Source organism: Nylanderia fulva, unplaced genomic scaffold (genome assembly GCF_048542155.1).
Source record: "Nylanderia fulva isolate GAGA-0341 unplaced genomic scaffold, ASM4854215v1 Scaffold2, whole genome shotgun sequence".
Classification (NCBI taxonomy): Eukaryota; Metazoa; Arthropoda; class Insecta; order Hymenoptera; family Formicidae; genus Nylanderia; species Nylanderia fulva.
Window position 1 is genome coordinate 7,683,088 of NW_028190263.1, and position 20,667 is coordinate 7,703,754.

The following is a 20,667-nucleotide window of genomic DNA, read 5'->3' on the forward strand; positions in this document are numbered from 1 at the left end:
TCATATTTGTTCTCAGGTAGCCGTTAATACGAGTATCTCGAAGAGAAATATTTTATGACTCGCTGATAAAAATATAATAAACGAATACACCCTGTTTGCAAAACATTTTCGACGAAATCACGCGGAAAATCAATTTCAACTCTCGTCCTCCAGCAGTCCTAAATCTTTCTTACTTAAATTTTAAATCCAGCTTTCAAATTTGAAAGCGGAAAATTGAGAGACCATATAAACCTAAAATGAACGACTTGAACATGAGAGTGAGTCTTACGAGTCTTCTACGATAGGAGAAAGTTCTCAGATCTTTTCTTACGTTTCGCACGGCAACTTATTGTTAATGAAGTGACAGCACTCCAATAAAGTATAATATAATTAGTCCCGGTTTATTTATTGTTGCTTGTCAAAGTACATCTCTCGGCGATATATCTAACAGATTTTCCGCTGTCTATCATTTTATCGAGCTTATATTTTTCTACTAAATATACTAACGTTTTTATAGTGTTTTCACTCTCTTCCATCTTCCCGGTAAATACCGTTTTCACGCCTTATTGACAAAGGCACCAAACATCATCACTTTGTCACAACAAGTCATGCGGGGGGTCTATATATCCTAGCTAGTCATATTTATTCTAAAGAAGGTATCTATGTACTTAAGGTTTGTTTCTGGACACGTGATTTTCGTGTTTGCCGTTGTGCGGAGAAATGTTTTTCGACATGAAATGTTGAAAAAAATCCAGTAGACAGTTTTATCGTCAGTCAAATAAAAATTTTAAGAATACGTCAGCCTTAGGTATTGCGAGTAATATTTATCGCGCATTGCATAATCATATGAATTATGGGTCGAATATATCGCGAAAAAAAATATCTCGTTTATGTAAGAACACTTATAACTTTGTTTTAAATAATAATGGCTTTGATATACTGCAGTCCCTGATAAAGCATAGCTCCGCATATAACAATGATTCGATCGTGCAAAAAGATCTTGTCAACATAATTTATAGTGCTACTAAAATACGACCTCCGCGCATTCAATGCAGCTGTGAACGTTGTAATTATTATGAATGTACTTAATGTCGGGATTTATTCGATAAATATTGATTATAATAGCAGCACACAATATCCCATACAAACACACATAACGATAATCGGATCGAATCCGTTATCGAGAAGACTGTCGGCTCTAAATGTTCGGAGCAAGGAACGACCTGAGATGAAAGAGAACTATATTAGCCGTAAACTCATCTGTCAGTGTCAAGACGTCAAAGAATCGCCTTCGGGATATTAGTGGCGCCATAACAGCCGACAATTTACGCGGAAGCGTAAACTGCCGACTACCTTTATTTCTTTTGAAAAAAACTGAGCAACATACAAAGAGAGTTGTTACGGCATTGATATTGAATGAAACGGAAATATGTGCAATCCTATAGTGATTAATATAATTATAAAAACAGAAACGGACGCTTGCGTCTGTACAAAACCGTAATACGAATCTACTCTATATATAGAACTTGTAATCATTTCTATTAATTTTCAAAAGTGATTTATGTAACTCGACACGTAATAAATTTTGTTCCATACTGTTTCTCAAATAGTCCGTTGAAACGTAACTACGTTAAATATTTTATTACGCAAAGATATAAAGAAGAAAAATATAGATACTTTTTTTTTAAATTAATAAACGAATTTTTTTTTACGAGTGCAGAGTAGAAAAGGTTTATTATAATTCTTGGCATCTAATATTTCTTTCATGTACTATCTAGAATGTTGCTTCTCAAACAAGCCGTCAAACGTGTCAACGATATCTACGTTAAATGGTTTATAATGTGAAAAAGATAGTGTTTTTTTTTTTTTTAGTTTGACAGATAGATGGGATGTTTTTTTTTTATTTTTTCGATTATTATCAAGATAGAAAAGCTTTTTGCGACACATATGCGGCAAAATCCAAATTGCGAGTGAAAATGATTTCTCGAAGCGGAGCAAAAGTAACGTCATACATTGTGGATTTCTATATTCACGGCTTATATTATAATAGTTAATGATACCGAGAATGTTATAATGAATTCCAGTGTAAATTACGGTCGACATACCTATATGCATTTCTCAGATACTGTTTGGTTGCATTCCTGCGCGAAGTGCTCCCCAGGGTAATTATTGTTTACCGCGGGTATGCGGTCTACGAAGCGGGCGTGTGGATATCGTCATAATTCGTCGTAATTACCTTGTAACATAGTTACTTCATCGATCGCTTTATCTTGCTTAAGCTGTACTTAGCGGAATGGCCATAATCGCCTAACCGCGGAGCGTTTCAGTTTCGAACGAGGTCTAATAATCGAGCTCTTTAATGGCCGTATCGCTCGTCAAGCGGACGCGTACGATGGCGTGCGAGCCTGATCTGGCGAGCAGCGCGCGCGTAAACGCGTTACACGCGTGAGTGCGCCGTCAGATTTCGCCAAATATGTATTCTGCGCATTTCACATTCAGCGCAATATAAACACGCTCGACCTTCGGCGTATACATCGATGAATAGAGCCGCGCTATTTCGTTATTTCGTATACGTAAAATTATACGGAATTGCAGAAATTTGCCATTCACGTCCCTTAGCGAGTCAGAAGCTACCGGAACATTTTCACATAAATATATATATGTATATGTATATTCCGATACACACACTGAAAAAAAAATGTTGTTGGATTAACAAAAATTCTGTTCGAAATGGTTGAATCTACCAGAATTCCTTTTAATACAACAAATATCTTGTTTGCACCAATAAACTGATTTGTTGTACAAACAAGATGCTTGTTGCGTTAAAAGGAATTCTGGTAGATGGTAGAAAAAAAATGTTGTTGGATTAACAAAAATTCTGTTCGAAAATGGACGAAATGGTTGAATCTACCAGAATTCCTTTTAATACAACAAATATCTTGTTTGCACCAATAAACTGATTTGTTGTACAAACAAGATGCTTGTTGCGTTAAAAGGAATTCTGGTAGATTCAACCAGTAATTCCGTTTCGTCCATTTTCGAACAAACAGAATTTTTGTTAATCCAACAAAATTGTTTTTTCCAGTGCACTATAAGAATGTGTGTGCACTCGGAGAGACTGCTCAGCCAGCAAAGATCAATATCCGTCATTTCGGCAGCGATTATCGGCCATCGACGAGTTGGAGGAGGCGCGCGATCAACAACGCGACATAAAGAATGGCACGCAAACACCGAGAGATTGGTATAACCGCGAGGCGTTAAGTACCGGATGACTCAGTGCGTACCGTGGTCGGGGCCGGGGCGATAATTAAAACGCTTTTACAAAACTGTAGGCAAACAGCGCTTAAGTGGCTGTCATTCGTTACCCTGTGGGGCCGCGGCAAGTCGGTAAGTCGCTGAGCGAGCAATCAATCACCCGACCCTCTCTCCTACCCCTGGCAGCCCATTACATTTCTATTTTGAAAGCTGCTTATTAAGCGGGGCCGGCTGGAGAGACAGACAGGTTTCACGGTATAAAATATCGGGTTGCCGTGGTGGCAGGAACGACGGTTCCGTGTCGTGGCGGCTGTGGTAGCGCTAGCGCGGGGAGAAGGGTGAAAGCAGGGGAAGTGGTTGTGAAGAGAGAAAGAGTGAGAGAGAGGACTGACGGGGTGGGGAAAGAGGGGCTCGTCGGTCGGACGAAGCGGGGAGGGGGATGGACGGCTGTAAAAGCGGTGAAATATCAAAGCCGGGATGGGAGCTGTCATCGTCGGGCCAACATCATGGGTGGCGTGTTGAATTAGAATGCCTTCCCACACCCTACACAGCACCGAACCCCACCGCAATTCTCCCACCATAATGCCATCTCTCCCCCTATTCTCTGTGTAGGGGGATGGTGGTGGGGATGACAGGAGAGGACAGGTTATACACCCCGGGTCGTCGAGGATGGCGGCAAGAAGAGGGGCAAAGAGAGTGGTCGGGGAGAGGGAAAGGCGAGGAGATTGCGTTTTGCGCCGTCAGACACCAGACGGCGCGGGCGAACCGTTCCTCTCTCGCAGTGTAGACTCGTTCGCGCGAGCCGCCACTATTTTCCTGGATTTCGTGGAGTACGCGTCGTAGTTTAACGCTGCCGCTTCCGAGGCGGTCATCGATTCGTCCCGACGGAGAGACGCAGCCTTTGACCGAACACGGTCGGGCCTGTCGACGCGCGCGAACCAATTTCGCACGGTTCTGTGTGTAAATATTACCTGTTGGTTTAAGTGCAGTGAAAATTATTAGTGGGTAACCAAATGGTTGTGCTCGAGGAAGGCGGTATGCTGACTACTGGACACAATCAATATTTACCACCGGATTACCTTTCTCCGCTTCCAACTACGGTTAGTATTGTTAGTATATTCATTTTTATTTTACGCTCTATATGCTACGAATTGTTATTTCATCGACAAAAAATGTAGCGTCAAAATCTTGGAGATAATACGTCTTGGAGATAGTACGAAAAATATACAGTCAAGATTTATTATATTTTGTATAAATTTTCGACGAAACCGTGCAGAAAATCGCATTGTTAATTTCAATCGAGATGCTACATTTTTTGCAAATATCTAAAAGGTTGAAAGCCAACTATTTCTTCCTAGATCTTGTTTTTTAATCTTAATTTTTCCTCGCAGTTGGACGCGAAGAAGAGTCCGCTGGCATTATTGGCGCAGACATGCAGTCAAATCGGTGCAGATTCGCCTACGAAACCGCTGATATCGCCGTTGGAGAAGAACTCTAAGGGAATAAACATTGCTACGAACGCGAAATCGCCGCCGGCCGCGAAACTGGAGCGCAACACGCGCAGCAGTCCGACGGACGGCAAGTCGCTGGCGTTCAAACCGTACGAGACCAATGTCGTGACGAAGAAGACCTCGGACGAGGGCAGACCCGCGTCCAAGGCCAGTGTGCACAGTGTCAGTGGTCAGGATAGTGTCAGTGTTGGTGATAACACGCATCCCGACAAGAAATCGTCCGGTAATCGCACGCCATTGGGCCGAAAATCCGCGTCGCCGAGTGGCCAAGCGACGGCGACGATCACCAGCAACGCGCCGTCGGTTGACCGAAAGACCCCAGCTGATCGGGAGAAGATCGACGGTTCGCCGCGGTCAAGCAGCAGCAATAACAACAACAACAATAACAACGGTGCCAGTCCGATCATCAGATCCGGGATGGAGATTCTTTCCGGGCATACAACAAAGGACGCGAATCTGGCGGCTTACAAACCGGGAGGTCTTCCAGGATTCTCCAGCAATCCGCTGTGCTGTCCACCTGGCCTCGCCGAAAATCCCGCCTTCAGGCCACCCTTCGCGGGCGCGTCGCCCTTCACGCATCATCACGCCGCCGCGGCAGCGTTGCTCGGCTATCCGTCGGCCAGTCCGACCGGCGGCAATCCGTACTTGACCTACGCCCGAGTGAAGACTCCGGCCGGCGGCGAAGCCCTGGTGCCAGTCTGCAAGGATCCCTATTGCACCGGTTGCCAGTACAGCATGCATAGCGCCCAGATCATGATGGGCGCGGGTAGCTGTCCGAGCGGTTGCACTCAGTGCGATCACCAGAAGTACGGCCTGGCCATGGCGTTGTCGTCGTTGGGCCCGATGCCGCCTCCATCGTTGTCCTATCCGTCCACGTTGGCCAGCGGCCGACCTTACGTTTGCAATTGGATCGCCGGCGAGTCCTACTGCGGCAAGCGATTCGCCACGTCGGACGAACTTCTGCAGCATCTACGTAGCCATACGAGCGGCGGCGATCACGCGGCCTCCGCGGCAGCGTTCCTGGGCGCCAATCCTCATCCGCATCCGCTGCTGTCGCCCTCGACGACGCTCCATCGGGCCAGCGGCGGCACTTATCCCGCGCCGTCGCTGAGTCCCCTCAGCGCCAGATACCATCCTTACGGTAAACCGCCGACGGGCCCGCTTCCGGCGTCACTCGCGGCCTCGCCGTACAGCGCTTTCAACGCCTTGGGACCGTATTACTCGCCGTACGCGGTTTACGGACAACGAATCGGCGCTGCGGTACACCCTTAAGACGGATATATATTATACGTCCCGAGAGGGGGCGCGACCGGGATAGGATTTTTTCGCGGAGAGAGGAACTTTTTTCTTTTTTCTCGTTCTCCTCCTCCCTCTCCCCCTCTCTTTTTCTCTGTCTCTTTATTTCTCAGTGTACAGTTGGAAAATGTGCAAAGGACGACGTTGCCGTCTAAGAGAGACTGTTGTGTAAATAGCCATTGTGTACAATACAAATTTATTTAAAAGAATTCTATATATGTATATATACATATAAATATATGTGTACATTGAAGATTATAATTAAAGTTTATGAAACAACTTGGCAGAGTGTAACGTTGCATCGCGAGACCACTCTCTTGCGGAACTTCTATGACACACGCAGTAATACGCATCTCTATTAAAATCCGGTTACCAGGTTGGGAAAGGGGTCTATACTATGCTGCCAGCTGTGTAAGTTGATATTGTCACGATGTTGTTGGACGAACGAGGCTCTTCCCTCGCTTTCACGTGCGAGGGATACGAGGGAGAAATTTCTCATCGCGTTTCCAAACGCATTCTTGATGATGACACGTCACGTGATGATTTTTTGACAGTTTTTCTTTTTACACGTACCGCTAGGTCCTCATCTCGTTGTATATCATCTTCGCGTTTACAATTGGATTGTAAAATGCGTATTACGAACACTGTATATTTTCCGACGCTCCGCAAACGCGAGCTTCTTTCATCTTGAACGCGGATCGCGTGTATTCTATGTCCATGATATAACTGTGATATTACGCTACTTTTTCGAGAAAAAAAAAAGAATATATATCCATATGGAGAGGAAAATATTATTATTGATAAAAATAATCCAAGAATATCTTTCTTCAGAGATGAAATACAACGTTGTAATTTATTATCGTCATTTGTCAGCAGGAAAATATATATATATATAGTTATCGTTGCACGAAAATAAAATTATTTTTGATTATATGTTTTTATCTGTTTTTTTTTTCTTTACGCAAAAATTTGATAACCGCACAAGGAATATTTCATCAAGTATAGCGAACGTATCGCATTGCCTCTCTAACATCACATCGTCTTACGTATTGTCGAATAGAAATGATCTGATAAAGGAAGCACATGCCGTACGATACGCATTATTCGCATTGTAAATATCTCTTGTAAATATATCGTTGAGTTTCCATACCGCTTTAATAAAAAAAACAATGTTTGTAGAATCATCTAATTCTTTGTATATTTTACCATTTAGCCACGTCGTTCAATTACATCCGGATTCCTTCCTTGCTTCGCTTTTCAATTTATTACGTAATCAATAATTTCTTTTATATAAAACTTTGCAATATAATTTTTATAAGTAGAATTAACGTCCTACATATTTCGATTTAAAATGTGCAACTGTTTATGTATTTCGATTTAAAAAGAATTTGCTTGTTCAAGCTATACGTATCTATATTATACGTTGTATATTGTAAAGATATAAATTATTTTACAGATATATTTATTTCGATTTGTGCTTGCATCGCGTTTTTTATTGCGCTGTGTACGAGATATAAAAAAAATCAGTCTGCCTGATTTCACTGACCCGTTACGATTTCTGCTCGTCAGTCATACTTGACGGATAATTTATCAAACGCACTTCACAATCTGTCATTCATTGGCAACGAGGTGTATTTCTTGTATGTTCAAATTTATTATTTGCTTATATTGAAATCTTGTAGAATAATTTACGAAATAACACGTATATTTCATATTTTTATCACAAAATGATAATTCTATTAAACAAATCGACAGAATCGAGACAAAGATAACGATTGGAGACGAATTGGCTGGATTTCACAAGCTATCAATTTCGAAAACTTTCCTTTATCTCTTATTGTTGGAGATAATCTTTATACAAAGTTCCATAGTTAAACTTTGTTGTTTCTTTTTATCATAAATTAAATAATTTTGTAACGTTCTGGTTAAATACATGATATGATTATCAATTGTATCCCATCATGCTGTCAATCATTGTCAATAGCCACGCTGATTAATCTATTTATTATTATATATCTTAACTTTACATCTTAAAAAGACAATATTTTTCAAACACACGTGTATTTTAATATCTGTTCTTTGTGCGAAATAATGTTTTGTTCACTTATCGCGTTCGTGTCTTTGAAAGAACAGCAACATGGATTTAATTTGTTTGTAATTTAACTAAAGGGTCTATTATATTTAATAAGACTTAATAAGAGAATATAAAGTAGCTCCGATTATATATACATATATATATGAACCAAGAATTTATATAGAATTTGAAAAATGAGAAATGAGAGATACGGTAAAAAATGTAATGTTTATTACAACGTCCACGTATATATAATAATCATTTTTTTTCCTTTTGCTTCAAGTGCTTTTTTTCTTTTGTCATTTTCTCTTTTCTCTCTCGCGTGTACGTAATACTTTTACTCTTTCCTCTCCCTTACTTTTACGTCTTATTACGGACAACACGTTGCAAAGTAAAACTGCTATACGTACTATTACCGAGCGGTGACTCAAAGACACGAAATCTAGTGACAAAATCTCTAAATTAGCGATCCTCACTCGCTGCCTAACATCGTCAAAATGCGGAGCGGCGCGTCCGTGTGCGCACACAAACGGCGAGTCTCAATCCCTGGGGCACCCCCAGAAGAGTAAATTTATTTCTTTCATTACGGACGGAGCGGGTCGTGAGCTCTCGGATATCAGCGCTGCAAGGCGGGGCGCATAAATCTGCAGACTAGCGTGAAGGCGGGAAGGGGGTAGTACGGGCGAAGAGAGACAGAGAGGGATGCGGGGGTGGCAAACTGTAGGTTTCTAGAGCCGCCGGGGCTCTCCCGTAGGGAAGAGAGAGAGAGAGAGAATGGGGAAGGTGGGAGCGAGCCGTGGAGAAGGTCTCTGCTTCATCCCTCCGTCGTTTCGTTTCCATCGCCGGGGTGCCGCGACAGGCGGTGGCAGGCTCAGCTGGCTCAGCAAAGTGAAATATTCGGTGATTTTAACCGTCGGGATGAATGGTCCCGTCCGTATTTCGCCTTTCACGACGCCCTCCGCCGATTGGAATCCATGTTATTTCGGGACGATTATGCGTGTCGCTGAATCTCAATTAGTAAACTTGTCGGACGTAACAGCGAGTCTTTACGTAGGTATATGTCGAGACTCTTGCTCGTCTTAACTAATCGCTATATATTGAATAATGAGCGAATGAAAAATAAAATCCTCTCGTTATTTCTCGAATTATGTGCGAATTTGCGCTCTGCGTCGGTCAGTACGTGTCGTTACAACAAATTTAAATAATGCAAGCCTTTCAGGACTTATTTCAAAATGCTTTTTGATTACCTATAACTCATATTTTACTTGTTTTATCATTTTATTGATGATGTTGTTTCGTAAAACTTATGGTATAAAGCATTCGCGTGACATGGTTATACTCGACAAAGATAGATAGGTGTAATAATTTTTAAATTTATAAATAGTTGAGAAGTAGGAAGGAGTTTCAGCTCCGATATTTTATTTATTTCATAAGATCGCGCATACACATTTTTTGATTATTTCATTTTTGTATATCAGCATATTTCATATTTTTTGTGCCATATATACATAACTTGCATACTTTACTACTATGTAATATTTCACATTGAATATAAATAATTATGCAAGGAATTTATAAAAAAATATACAAATTTTTAAAAATTAAAATGATAAAACATTAATGTAAATATATTGAATATCTGTTTTTAGAATGCTCGAATTTTATAAATATTCAAACTAATAATTGAAATTAAATATATAGATTTTAGACATACTTTTTTTTTTACTAATACACACACAAGACCGTCATCTAGCATCGATCGTATTTTCATGTCGAGCAGTCCAACACGTCAGCTAAAATATCGTATATTACAGCGAAATGTTTTGTCGTTGTGAAAGTTCAAATAACAAGCGTGAATAAAGGCAGCGAATGACGTATCGCTTGCATTTAGTAGATCTTTAATGTTCGTGTCATGTCCCATTATTTATTATGTTATAAATCAATGGAGTCTATCAATTCCGAGATTTGTGCTGACGCAATTAGAGAAAATATGTCACGTACAACCCATCTTCCGAATTAGACTTTTCTGACACATTTCATGCTTAATATCATCATATATTTTTATCGTAATTCTAATATTCTTTTATACACGTTAAGTACTTTATTTCTTACAAAGTCTTGGTCGCTTTTTGTATAATTTTAATAGTGTTTTTTACTTAACATTATTTTATCGTCTACCTATTTTGCGATAACGTCCAAGTTTGTAAAAATAGAAAAGAAGAAACGCTATATTTTGTATTCGAAATAACTGAACGGGTCGCATTTCTCGTCCTATATTAATTAAAACCTTCAAAGTCAAACGCGCCGCGTTGACGTTAACGTGATTTAACGCGAATTCGCGAGATTACATTACGAATAAACATGTCAATCAACCTGTTCAGACGTTTTGTGGAAAATCAACGGCTGGCGCGTTTGGCAGCATGTTCGGCGCGTCTTTTCTGCGATGGACATGTGTCACGATCAGAACGTCAGAGTTATGGTGCGTCTTAGCTGTCTCCTCACAAGAGGCCCTAATCATCGGGAATCAAGGGGAGAAAATTTAGAGCATTTAAATAGTAACGCACACACATTAGCAAGCATTAGATAGACTTTAATCTTTTTTTTCGTCTCGTTGGCCTACGCATTTCTATTCTTAAAAATAAATTCTTAATCATTTTTTATCTTTCTTTCAAATGTTGCTAGAAATATATAAGTATGTGGCATTATTCTTTTGGAATATTTTTTTCCGATATCCGGATTAATCTACTCTATTGGTCAAGAAATAAGATCGAGAAATATAATATATCGTCACAGTCGCGACGAATAATAATAATGAGTAGACGACCTGTCGCTATTTCCGGAAATTTTGTTTTTCTTGGTTAGTAGCCATTCATATTGTCGCGTTGCAAATCGTAATGTCTGTTTTCATTACGACGAGGTAAAATGTTGGTTGTCATATTACTAACATTTATTTTTTTTTACATTTGACATTGAAAAGATATTCACTCCGTCAAAACAGTATATCTTGTGTCATTTTATTTCATACTTTTGTTACCAGATTGTCATATAAGATGAAAATGATAAATGCATCTTTAATAGATATGTGTGTACATTTTAAAATGGGAATTGATAAACAGAATTGACTTTTGAAACATTTTTTTTATAGAGCCAATACTGAATTTTGTATTTACTCGCTTAACAGATCTTTTCATTAGTTATTAGTGTCAGGCTTATTGATGACAGCTTACATTGAAATATAATATTCTAGCCATTCAGTATAATATCGTATGGCAAATGTCAGATTGTCGATAATAAACCATAAATAAAAGCACCAGATGACTCACATACATTATGTACAATTTCCGCAGTAGTATTAGTTATCTTTTTTTGCCGTATAAATATTGGAATTTCCAATTAAGTCATCTCTTGTTTCCATAGTAAATGTTCGTGTCTACTATTAAAAAAACAAGATTATTTGCATTAATTTTTATAATCGAAATTCAACGATATGGCTATAAATATATTTACAAATAACATGTTTTATATCAAGCGTTGACGTGTAGAACTGTTGTTCAATGAAAAAATATACATTTCAATGAATATAGAGGTAGCACGTTTGATTATTTTAAGAAGTCGCACACGCGGCTTATTTTCGGAACTAAGATGTATTTCTTAGCGATTATATGTTCTCTGAGATTCTAATGTTCGTCCTCTCGCTAAAGTCTTGGCGAATGATGCGTTGACTCGATCACTCGCTACCTGTGAGAAAGAGAAAGAGATTTCTTTGTCAGGGAGAGAAGACCCGGCTAGCGCGATTAGTGCGTCCCTGAGCGACGTCTATCAGGCGTGTTCTGGCCAGTCTTACGAGTCAGCGCGGACAATTTAGCACATCAATAACAGGCCGCAGATAAAAGCAGCCCATACATCGTGGTTGACGTATCGTTTGTAATAAAACACAAAGGGGGTCTAGCCGCCAGCGGCATCTGTGTACCGCGCTGTGCGCAGTCGTTCGTTCATTCTTGCTGTTATTAACAGGCCGTACATCGTGGATGTTTTCTACCTACCTACCGTCTCCCGCCGAGTCATACATCACCGTTGAATGCGCGACAGCAAAGAGCAACTATAATTCATCTATAAGCTACAGCCGATCCCTCCCAGCAGAAATATGGTGGAAGATGAAATCGATAGGTCAAACGTTGCTGACGGCGTTTACGTCATGCGCGTAAAATTCAGTTTCTGTTAATCGCACACTTCGCACAAAATTAATTTTTAATTTTGGATATCGATGGAAAACTTGGAAAGCCTTTTCGAGAGAGAGATTTCTACACAGCAATCTTTATTCACTGAACGTTATATTGTTATTTTATTTTTATTTATTTCATTTGTCGATGAACATTAGATATATAAATAACACGCGCACAGTCTTATAATAAAAAAAAAACTTATCGTATGGCGGCGATGCATTGTAAATTTTCGTTTATTTCCATCGATTCCGAGCGTGAATGTGAGATCACTGTTTACAATATACATGCGAGAGCGCGTTTAATTTCAACGGTATCAGCCTTGAAATGATGCCTTTTGAGAAAATCGTGCCGCGCGTAGCGAATCAATTCCGGACACTCACCGAGACACGTGTCTGTTTTTTTTCTTATCGCCTCGATAAATTGTCCCGTTGATGCGGAAAATCGAGCAGATGCATAACGTATATACAGGGATATCACGTATATAAGAATCGATCACTCAGTAAATGTTTAAGCTCGGATAGCGAGGATATCTTTCTTTACGCGTGCAGGATTGGTATTTTGAGCGCGTAATGATTCAAATAAAATATTGCTGTGAATTTTTTTCTATATATATATATATTGTATATATAAAGGTTTGGATAGATATTATCGCAGCGTGAAGCTCTCAGACATCCACCCGACCATTTTTCTTAGGGTTACCCATTTCGGAGGAAACGTTAGACAGCTACTACGTTATTTCCATCGATCACGTCGAGTCGAGTATACGATGTCTCGTGACGAAGAAGTATCGGTGCGAACCTACCACGAAAATATTTCCTTCTTTTTGCCAGTAGAGTCATGGATATATATTTTCCGTCGTTATTGCCAATCATGCAATCGCGCGGTAAATAATTCGACGATCATTAAATTTCATAAAGATTTATAAGCGACAAAGCTTATTATTTATTATTCAATTATGCATAAATGTATAGACAATTTCAATATATCTTATGATGTCAAAAAGAAAAAAATATCAAAGGAAAAATTAATTGTTGAGCAATTTATGTATGTTTTATAGAAGAGTTATAACGCAAACGGCTGCGTTTAATGATTTCTCTTTTTATTGCGCCTATCAATTGAGAATTAATTTTAATGCAACATCTATAAAACGAATGGTAAACGTTTGTCGTCACATTTATATTGATCGCACGATGTCAAAGTAATAACTTTGACTTTTCAGATTGTTTTCGTTTCTGAGTCTCCCTCTTTTTCAATTATAATATTACCGAAAGAACTATTAAGATTGTTGACATTAAGAAACTTGGAGATTTAATTTGTCGTAATCTAGCAGTCGGAGAAAAAAGTATAATGGACATTACGAAGATACGTCGCGGAAATCAGTTTCCGGACGATTCGCAACTAGATGAAAAGAGTGATCATCCGTCTCAAGGGTTTGTTTGCACCAGTGAACGCAATTGTTGTGACATAAACGGATTCATCCCAAGATTTCCTCTCTTTTCCCTTCTATAACGGCTGTCACTCGACGGCTCGTTTGCCGAGCCACCATCCTCGAAAGAAACTTTAGACGTCTACCACATTATTTCCATCGATCATGCAGTGTCAAGGCGACAACGTCGTCACCGACGGCCTCTTGGACATCTCTTCAAAGTGGCTGATAGAGAGTTCCCCCCCCCTTTCCTCATCCCCTCTTTTCCTTACCGCGACTGTCACGGGACGCAAACAGTCGTGGCGGTGGCCTGACGCCTGAAACGCGGAAAATAGTCGGGGCAGCTAGCGAATCCGTGAACGAAGAGAAAGAGGTAAAAGATGGCGGAAAGAGTTCAACGGGAACAAGAGATGCGAGGAGCGAGAGGGGTGAGAGAGAAGAGAGAGAGAGAGAGAGAGAGAGAGAGAGGGAGAGAGCCAAGCGCGGCGGACCGGATGATGAATTAGCCGAGATGACCTCTCGCGCGAAATCTCTCCGCTAGCTCTCGCGGTAGGCAGCTCCCGTGATGTCGGGCCCGAGATGATGGATCGCTTCGCGTCACGGAGCCATTCATCACCTCCATCTATCAGCCACCCCTTCACCTTGCTTTAGAAAGCGAGCATTCGACGGCTATCTACTCGCTTCGGATAGTGATTAATGTTGATCGGAGCGCACCCTGTTATTCGACCTCACTTCTCTCTTGCTCTCTCTCTCTTCTCTTTCTCTCTCTCCTGTCGTTGGTTTTCCCGTCTCGCTTCATGCCGCGAGCAATGCACGTCCGTGCATTCCTGGACGTTGACTTCGTATCAGCTACGTACGTCCATCTTCCGAAATGTCAGTCGACCTGACGAAAATGGTCAAAGGGATCAATTGCGTATGTGTTTATAGCGCGAGGTTGAATGATACGTTTCTTCGTATTGAACGGTACAAGTTTCTTTTATAGCTTCATGTTACAACATCTGGTATTTTACATCGCGACATACAAGCATATTATAAGATATTTCCATGTTAACTCCATCTCACACATTCGAACGATTTCTTTCTAAACATTTGCTTTTTATACGAATTTCAAAGAAGAAAAGACATGATTCTCGAGGTCTATCCAGGACGTATTGATTAATTACAATTAATGTAAATAACGATATTCAAGCTCGGTCTCGCCGTCATTCTGGCCATCGGCCAACATTAAAATTCCCGTTTCTCTGTTTCACGCGGAATCGCTCCTACATCTTTGGCGCCCGTCGATACGCGATCGCCGAGAATTCCGTAGGGAAGACGCGGGCATCTGCAAATACGCGCGTTACGAGGATAACTAATTGCGAGGTCAGCCGATGTCAGGAATTTACATAACACGACAACGGCGTAGCGATCAGCTGTCTTTCCTCGGCATGGCCGAGGATGGCTGATAATGTTGTACAGATCGTATATCGCGGCCTTCTTTAATGGCTGAGCATTAAGCTTCTTTTTTTCATTCCCAGCTGCGCGATCGACTATACACACGACTTTCACGCGTGACTGTTTTTCTATGATTAGCTGACGAATAATTGTGTGCGCGCGCGCCTAATAATACATTATTACACTAACGCGCGGCGTTTTCCAATCGGCACGTCGTTTTACGGCTTTGATGATTGCAAGAGATGTTGAATGCTGCGGGGTCAGAAGTGTGAACTTCCCTCGGCCAGGCCATCTTTCATGCATAATCCGTTCGCGCGTAACGTAAATTATATACGTTGAGCGTTTCATTCTGAAAATTTTTATAATACCGTGTCCCGTGTAATTCGAGTACACGCTTGACTTAATCCACCTCCCGTCGTCTATCTACCAATATAATGCCTCGTGCTGATAATTGCGTTAAATTATTGGATTGGAGTACGAAGGTGTAGATTATATTTCAATTTATAATTTATATATAAATGATTATACACAAAAGAGCTGACACGTACACACACATGCACAAACACACAAATCATGTAAGAGGAAAACTTCTACTAATTCTTTATGCGCATATTTATATGCTGTATATACATAATTGTACTCGTATTTTTTTCTTGCTAGGAATACGACGATTATTGTTGAACAATCATTAACTTGTTTTTTTAGCAATTAATCATAGACTTTTTTAATCTTAATTTTGAAGCACGTGCATTGATTTCAAATCGATCAAAGTGATTAATCACGCATAAATACAGGCGTAATAACCGGTTCATAGAACGTTTTGCAATACACAGTAGTGAAGAACATACTTGAAGGATAACAGTTGAGATCAATTTGTCGCGCATACTTTTTTTACAGCAAACATGTTTTGACCTATGTTAGCGAAACTGGTTCCGTAATTTAATGTCGCTTGTAAAAGCATTGGAATTCCGTAAATATCGATCGACAAAAGTATTCTGACGTGTATGCCTGCTGGACACGTCGTTGCTATTAAATTAATACATAATTTAATATATGACATAGCTCGTGTCTCTCAATTAATCAAACTATAAATTTGGTTAATATGTAAGGCTGTAATTATTAGAGAGTAACTTACATTGATTGACTCACATATTTTCAACGTAACATTTGAGGATAATTCGAAACTTGTTTTGCGTATATATATATATATGCTTATTTTTAGCAGTTATTTCCATAAATACGATAATGTGACGAAATCGCTCATTATAGAACGTTTATTACATCCATATTTTCCGCATTATTAAATTTCCACATAATAAATTTATGTATCCGATCCGTGTGCCCTACCGACCTGCGGCTGTCGCATCTTTGTTTCGTATAAGCTACGGGGTCGTAATTTCCAAGTAAAATGCTAGCGACAAAAGCCGTATAACGAGGCACTCGAGAGGAGGCAGGAAGTCGCAGACGCCACGTTGGATGGGACATTGATGAGGAAACTTCGGTTGGTTATAGCCCAGGTTGGTGATAAGGAGCGAAGGAGTTCCTAAGTAAGAGGAGGTATAGCGATGCTTGCCGAGGGGTTAAACCCGAGCTATCTCTTGCCTCGCGTTATCCTGCAAGCCCGTATATATCCGGTGTAGTCGAGGGTAGATATACCTTTGGGCAGGGAGGCGGTTCTACGGTCCTTATCGCGCCGTTTTACAATCTAAATGCAAGGAATCAGGAAGGATCAGCCGCAGCGCCGTCTTAATGAACCGCGATGTAGTCTGCGCTACTTTTAGCCCCCGACAACAACAAGGAAAGTGTATTTATCCGTCGATATCTGTGCGAATATTTATCTTTTCTTTTTAATGAAATTCTCACGTTCTTTCTCCTCATTTGGAATTTTTGCGCGGTTGATTTGAGAGTGAATACGAAGATTTTATTCTCAAAATTATATAACATTGCTTGAACATTCTGTTTTTATCAAGTTTTATTTTCATACAAAATAATATTAAAATTAATCTGAATTAAAGTTTTTACTCAAGTTACTAAAATTATTATCGTAAATAATTACTGTATATAATTGTTCCTCTTCGGATGTATATAATTGTTTCCCTTCTATATTCTCCGTAATATTAAGGCTACGTTTCTCTCTCCCTCCCTCTCAACTCCGAAACAAATTGAAAGCAAAGCGTTCATTTGTATCCAACAGGAGGCAGCCGCGTTGCATTTTAATCAAGCTACCGATCCCGTCATCTCGTCCTGTCGTCTCCATTCTCATAATTGGGCTCGTATCACCACTGAGTGCCGGTGACACTTATTTCATTAACGTCAAATAGAATTATACAAGTCGTAGCGTAGCGACACCGCCACTGCGGAGGTGTGTATGCGACTTAAGTGATTTCGAGTACAGCGATTCAATTGTCGCTCAAACGAATTCTTGGTAGGAAAAGCACGACGTGGAAACGCACGTTACGAAATGTGAACGTGATACCTTTACGAGGATGCATATATGGTACATATAGCATCGCGTCACTATATAATTTGCCCGACTTTTTAAGTGTCGATAAGTTGTGCTTATTGTATTCTATTTCTGAAAGTTCTGATTTTTTTACAGAAAAAAATTATACGTGCTTAGAATTTATAATAACATCTCGATGCAATATTTATGGACGGATCCGTCATACGTTACAAAGTAGAAATTTAACGAGCGGCGCGTGCGTGCGAGATTCTTCACGCAGCAAGACTCGCGTTTATGCAATAAATATACTCAAGCGGTTAATGAAAATTCCCCTGTTGTTAATATTGATCAATCCCTCTACGAACACGCGGACGCGTAAGTATCCTGCACGCCGACGTGCGCGGATAACTTTCGAACATTAAAAAAAAGAAGGAACACTCATTAATTCCGCACTTTAATAGGCGGTTCTCCGTATCTGCGGGCTAATCACTTCATAAATACGGCACACCAGATACAACACAGATATACAATGTTGTCCGTATTAATTCGTAAGAATTGCTAGTTTATGGCCGACGCGATGTGTCTTTCGGTTCGTTTCCACCGTGTCTGCGTTACATCACGTGGCTAATTAAGCTCTCATTATTCTCCGTGAATTATAGCAGCAATTCGCCGACTTTCTCTCACTATGGTGCACGAACACGCGAGCGACGTAGGCCCGTCAGGGATTCGCCCGTTGAATTTCAAATGAACGTCCATCCGCGAATAAAAGATCGATCTTTTACTCTTTCCCCTCTCTTTTTTCTTTCCTTTCTCGAGGTTTTTTTTTTTTTTTTGCAAACCGGCGATACTTTATCAGCGAAATGAATTGCGAGACGACTCGTTCCCGCTAATTTATTCGATTCCGTAGTATCCTTGCCAAGAGACAACATAACAACCTGCTGACAACCATGAATGAATCATGAGTTGCGTCATCGAGAACTAAAAATTTGGTATACTTAATTTAATTTAGTTGCGGTAGCTCCGGCGTGTAAGTGGAAGCTATTTGAGACATCGTTGACAAAATTATGACATAAATTCTTTGTCGAATTCTCGTCGTATCGTCGTATGTTACGTCCGATGTTTATTAGAGACAATTGATTGATTAAATCAATAAAATCTAGAAATATATCGAGAGTTTTTTTCAGATCATAAGTTTCAGTATCCATTCTCTAGTCATTTATTTGACGCGACGTAGATTTTTCGTTGGATTTCCGAGTTTTTGTATTATACAAACAAGCAGTCAGTTGATATGCATATTGAAGCAAACACGCTGGATTAGTTTCAAATAAATTTTATGTCCTCATAAATAATCAGTCTAAAGTGACGCAATCCGAGATATTTCCAAATAGCGCGCTGTCGCACAAACATTTGTAAGTTATGTCGTATTTTTCGTTCATTTTATTACGACGCTCCGAATGTGCGCGATGATCAGATAATTATTCTCTCGTCGTAAATCAACTCGAAATACGAATCGCATTAATTCTTTCGGTATCCCTCGTGAAACAAAGTTTTTAACCGCGAAGATTAAATGCGCCCAGTTCGTTCTTACTCAATCGCGTATATCCAGGGCAAGGGTTTTCGTTTCCACGTAAGCAGAACCGGAGTCGGAATCTACTGGTCGCCGGAAGAAGAGTCACGCGAGACCGGATGGAGCTGCGTGACCGGCTCTGCTTGGTCTGCGGTCGCAACACTCGTAGCGCCTCGCGACGACAGGCCGAGGCTAACCGTAAAAATAATAGGGTCTCCAGTGAAATAAATTGAGTTATTAACGTGACGGTATCACAATAAATTATGATGAAACGGCTCCGAGGGCAAAAAGGAACGGTCAGATAGCGGTTGGCGAGAGGTCGGACGGGGCTAACAGCGGTTGATTGCCGGTCGCTCGTTTGTCTCCATGTAGCTTGACAGGAACTGTCCCGACCGAAGTAACGTCAGCCAGCCAACCCCGAGCTGCCAAGCTAGCCGCGCGTTCGCCGCGCGTTTCGCGCCGAGAGCAAGACTCCGAGAGTGCCGTTACTCGATGGTGTGTTCGTAATTAGCTCTGTCCATAGATTGAAACAAATGGCACGCCGCTCCGGCCAACGAAACTGGACTCCGCGGCCGTTAAAGGGAGGAAATATAAGGGAGGAGAATGACGCGATAATACGTCCCTTCTCACGCGACCATTCTCGTTGCTTCGATGACGCGGACGATACGCAAGAATATCAGAAAGCATTCGACTTGCGCGTTGATGTATTCGTAGGACTTTTTTTCAGAAATTCACTTACGTACGCTTAATATAGTTGTCACCGAGTCGTTAGATTTCCTTTTTTCTCTTCTACGCGAGTATCCTCGTGACGTAAGATCCTCGCCGCAGATACCACACAATGGGTTCACACATCGTTCACTCTCCGAACAATGCACACGCAAATTAATGCTACTTGTTGGGTCGTAAATGTCATTGACTCGTAGAACGCGCTCCGCGACACATTAGATTACTTGTAACTGGGTTATGTCTACGTGAGGGGCGAACCCTCAGGAATTCTGTAGATGTCATGTAGAAATGCGAACTGCATTGTCCCGCGTCTCGCGCTTTCCGACGAGGCGCTGGGATCGCGATATCTCCGATCTTCGGCCGAATACATGAATCATAACCGGATCCCACACATGGCTTTGACTTTTAAATCTACGGCCAAACAGATTCAATTGCCGATTTGATTTATTATACTCATCCTCGACGAGACGCCGATGGAAATGTCATGCAATAATGCGAAGCCGTCTGAATGTATGTATTTAAACACCTCACGGACATTTAATTCCGTCGCGCCGCGCCGCACCGTGTCTCTATGCCTCATTCATTGCTAATATCTAATACGATTGAAGCGGCGTCTATTCATTTCTTGTGACTTTAAGTGTACTCGGTTTCATCCATCTATATTTTGTCAGGGATAAATTTTTAAAAAAGTTGACGTCTCTTCGATTGAAACGCTCACGTCGAAAAGGTCAAT

General features: G+C 40.8%; 1 protein-coding gene and 1 long non-coding RNA gene across 3 annotated transcripts in view; one reads left to right on the plus strand and one right to left on the minus strand.

The window, feature by feature from the left end:
- LOC114937066 (uncharacterized) overlaps window positions 1-20,667 on the minus strand; it is a 201,750-nt gene that overhangs the window by 5,023 nt on the left and 176,060 nt on the right. The gene's annotated exons all lie outside the window — the stretch shown is intronic.
- Window positions 3,687-6,320, plus strand: noc (zinc finger protein no ocelli). 2 transcript variants are annotated; one of them, XM_029310548.2, is made up of 2 exons: window positions 3,687-4,343; window positions 4,626-6,320. In XM_029310548.2, the coding sequence occupies exons 1-2, from the start codon at window positions 4,248-4,250 to the stop codon at window positions 6,015-6,017; spliced, it is 1,488 nt and encodes a 495-aa protein (XP_029166381.1). In that variant the 5' UTR covers window positions 3,687-4,247; the 3' UTR covers window positions 6,018-6,320. The 2 variants fall into 2 exon arrangements, with proteins under 2 accessions (XP_029166381.1, XP_029166382.1); XM_029310549.2 differs by having other exon boundaries at window positions 3,689-4,334.

What these genes read in the sequence shown, in the direction of transcription:
- noc (XM_029310548.2), top strand. Translation starts at nt 4,248, where the DNA reads ATGGTTGTGCTCGAGGAAGGCGGTATGCTGACTACTGGACACAATCAA. An exon ending in TTCCAACTACGGTTAGTATT is followed by an intron (nt 4,344 to 4,625) that starts GTTAGTATATTC and finishes TTTTCCTCGCAG; the next exon opens with TTGGACGCGAAGAAGAGTCC.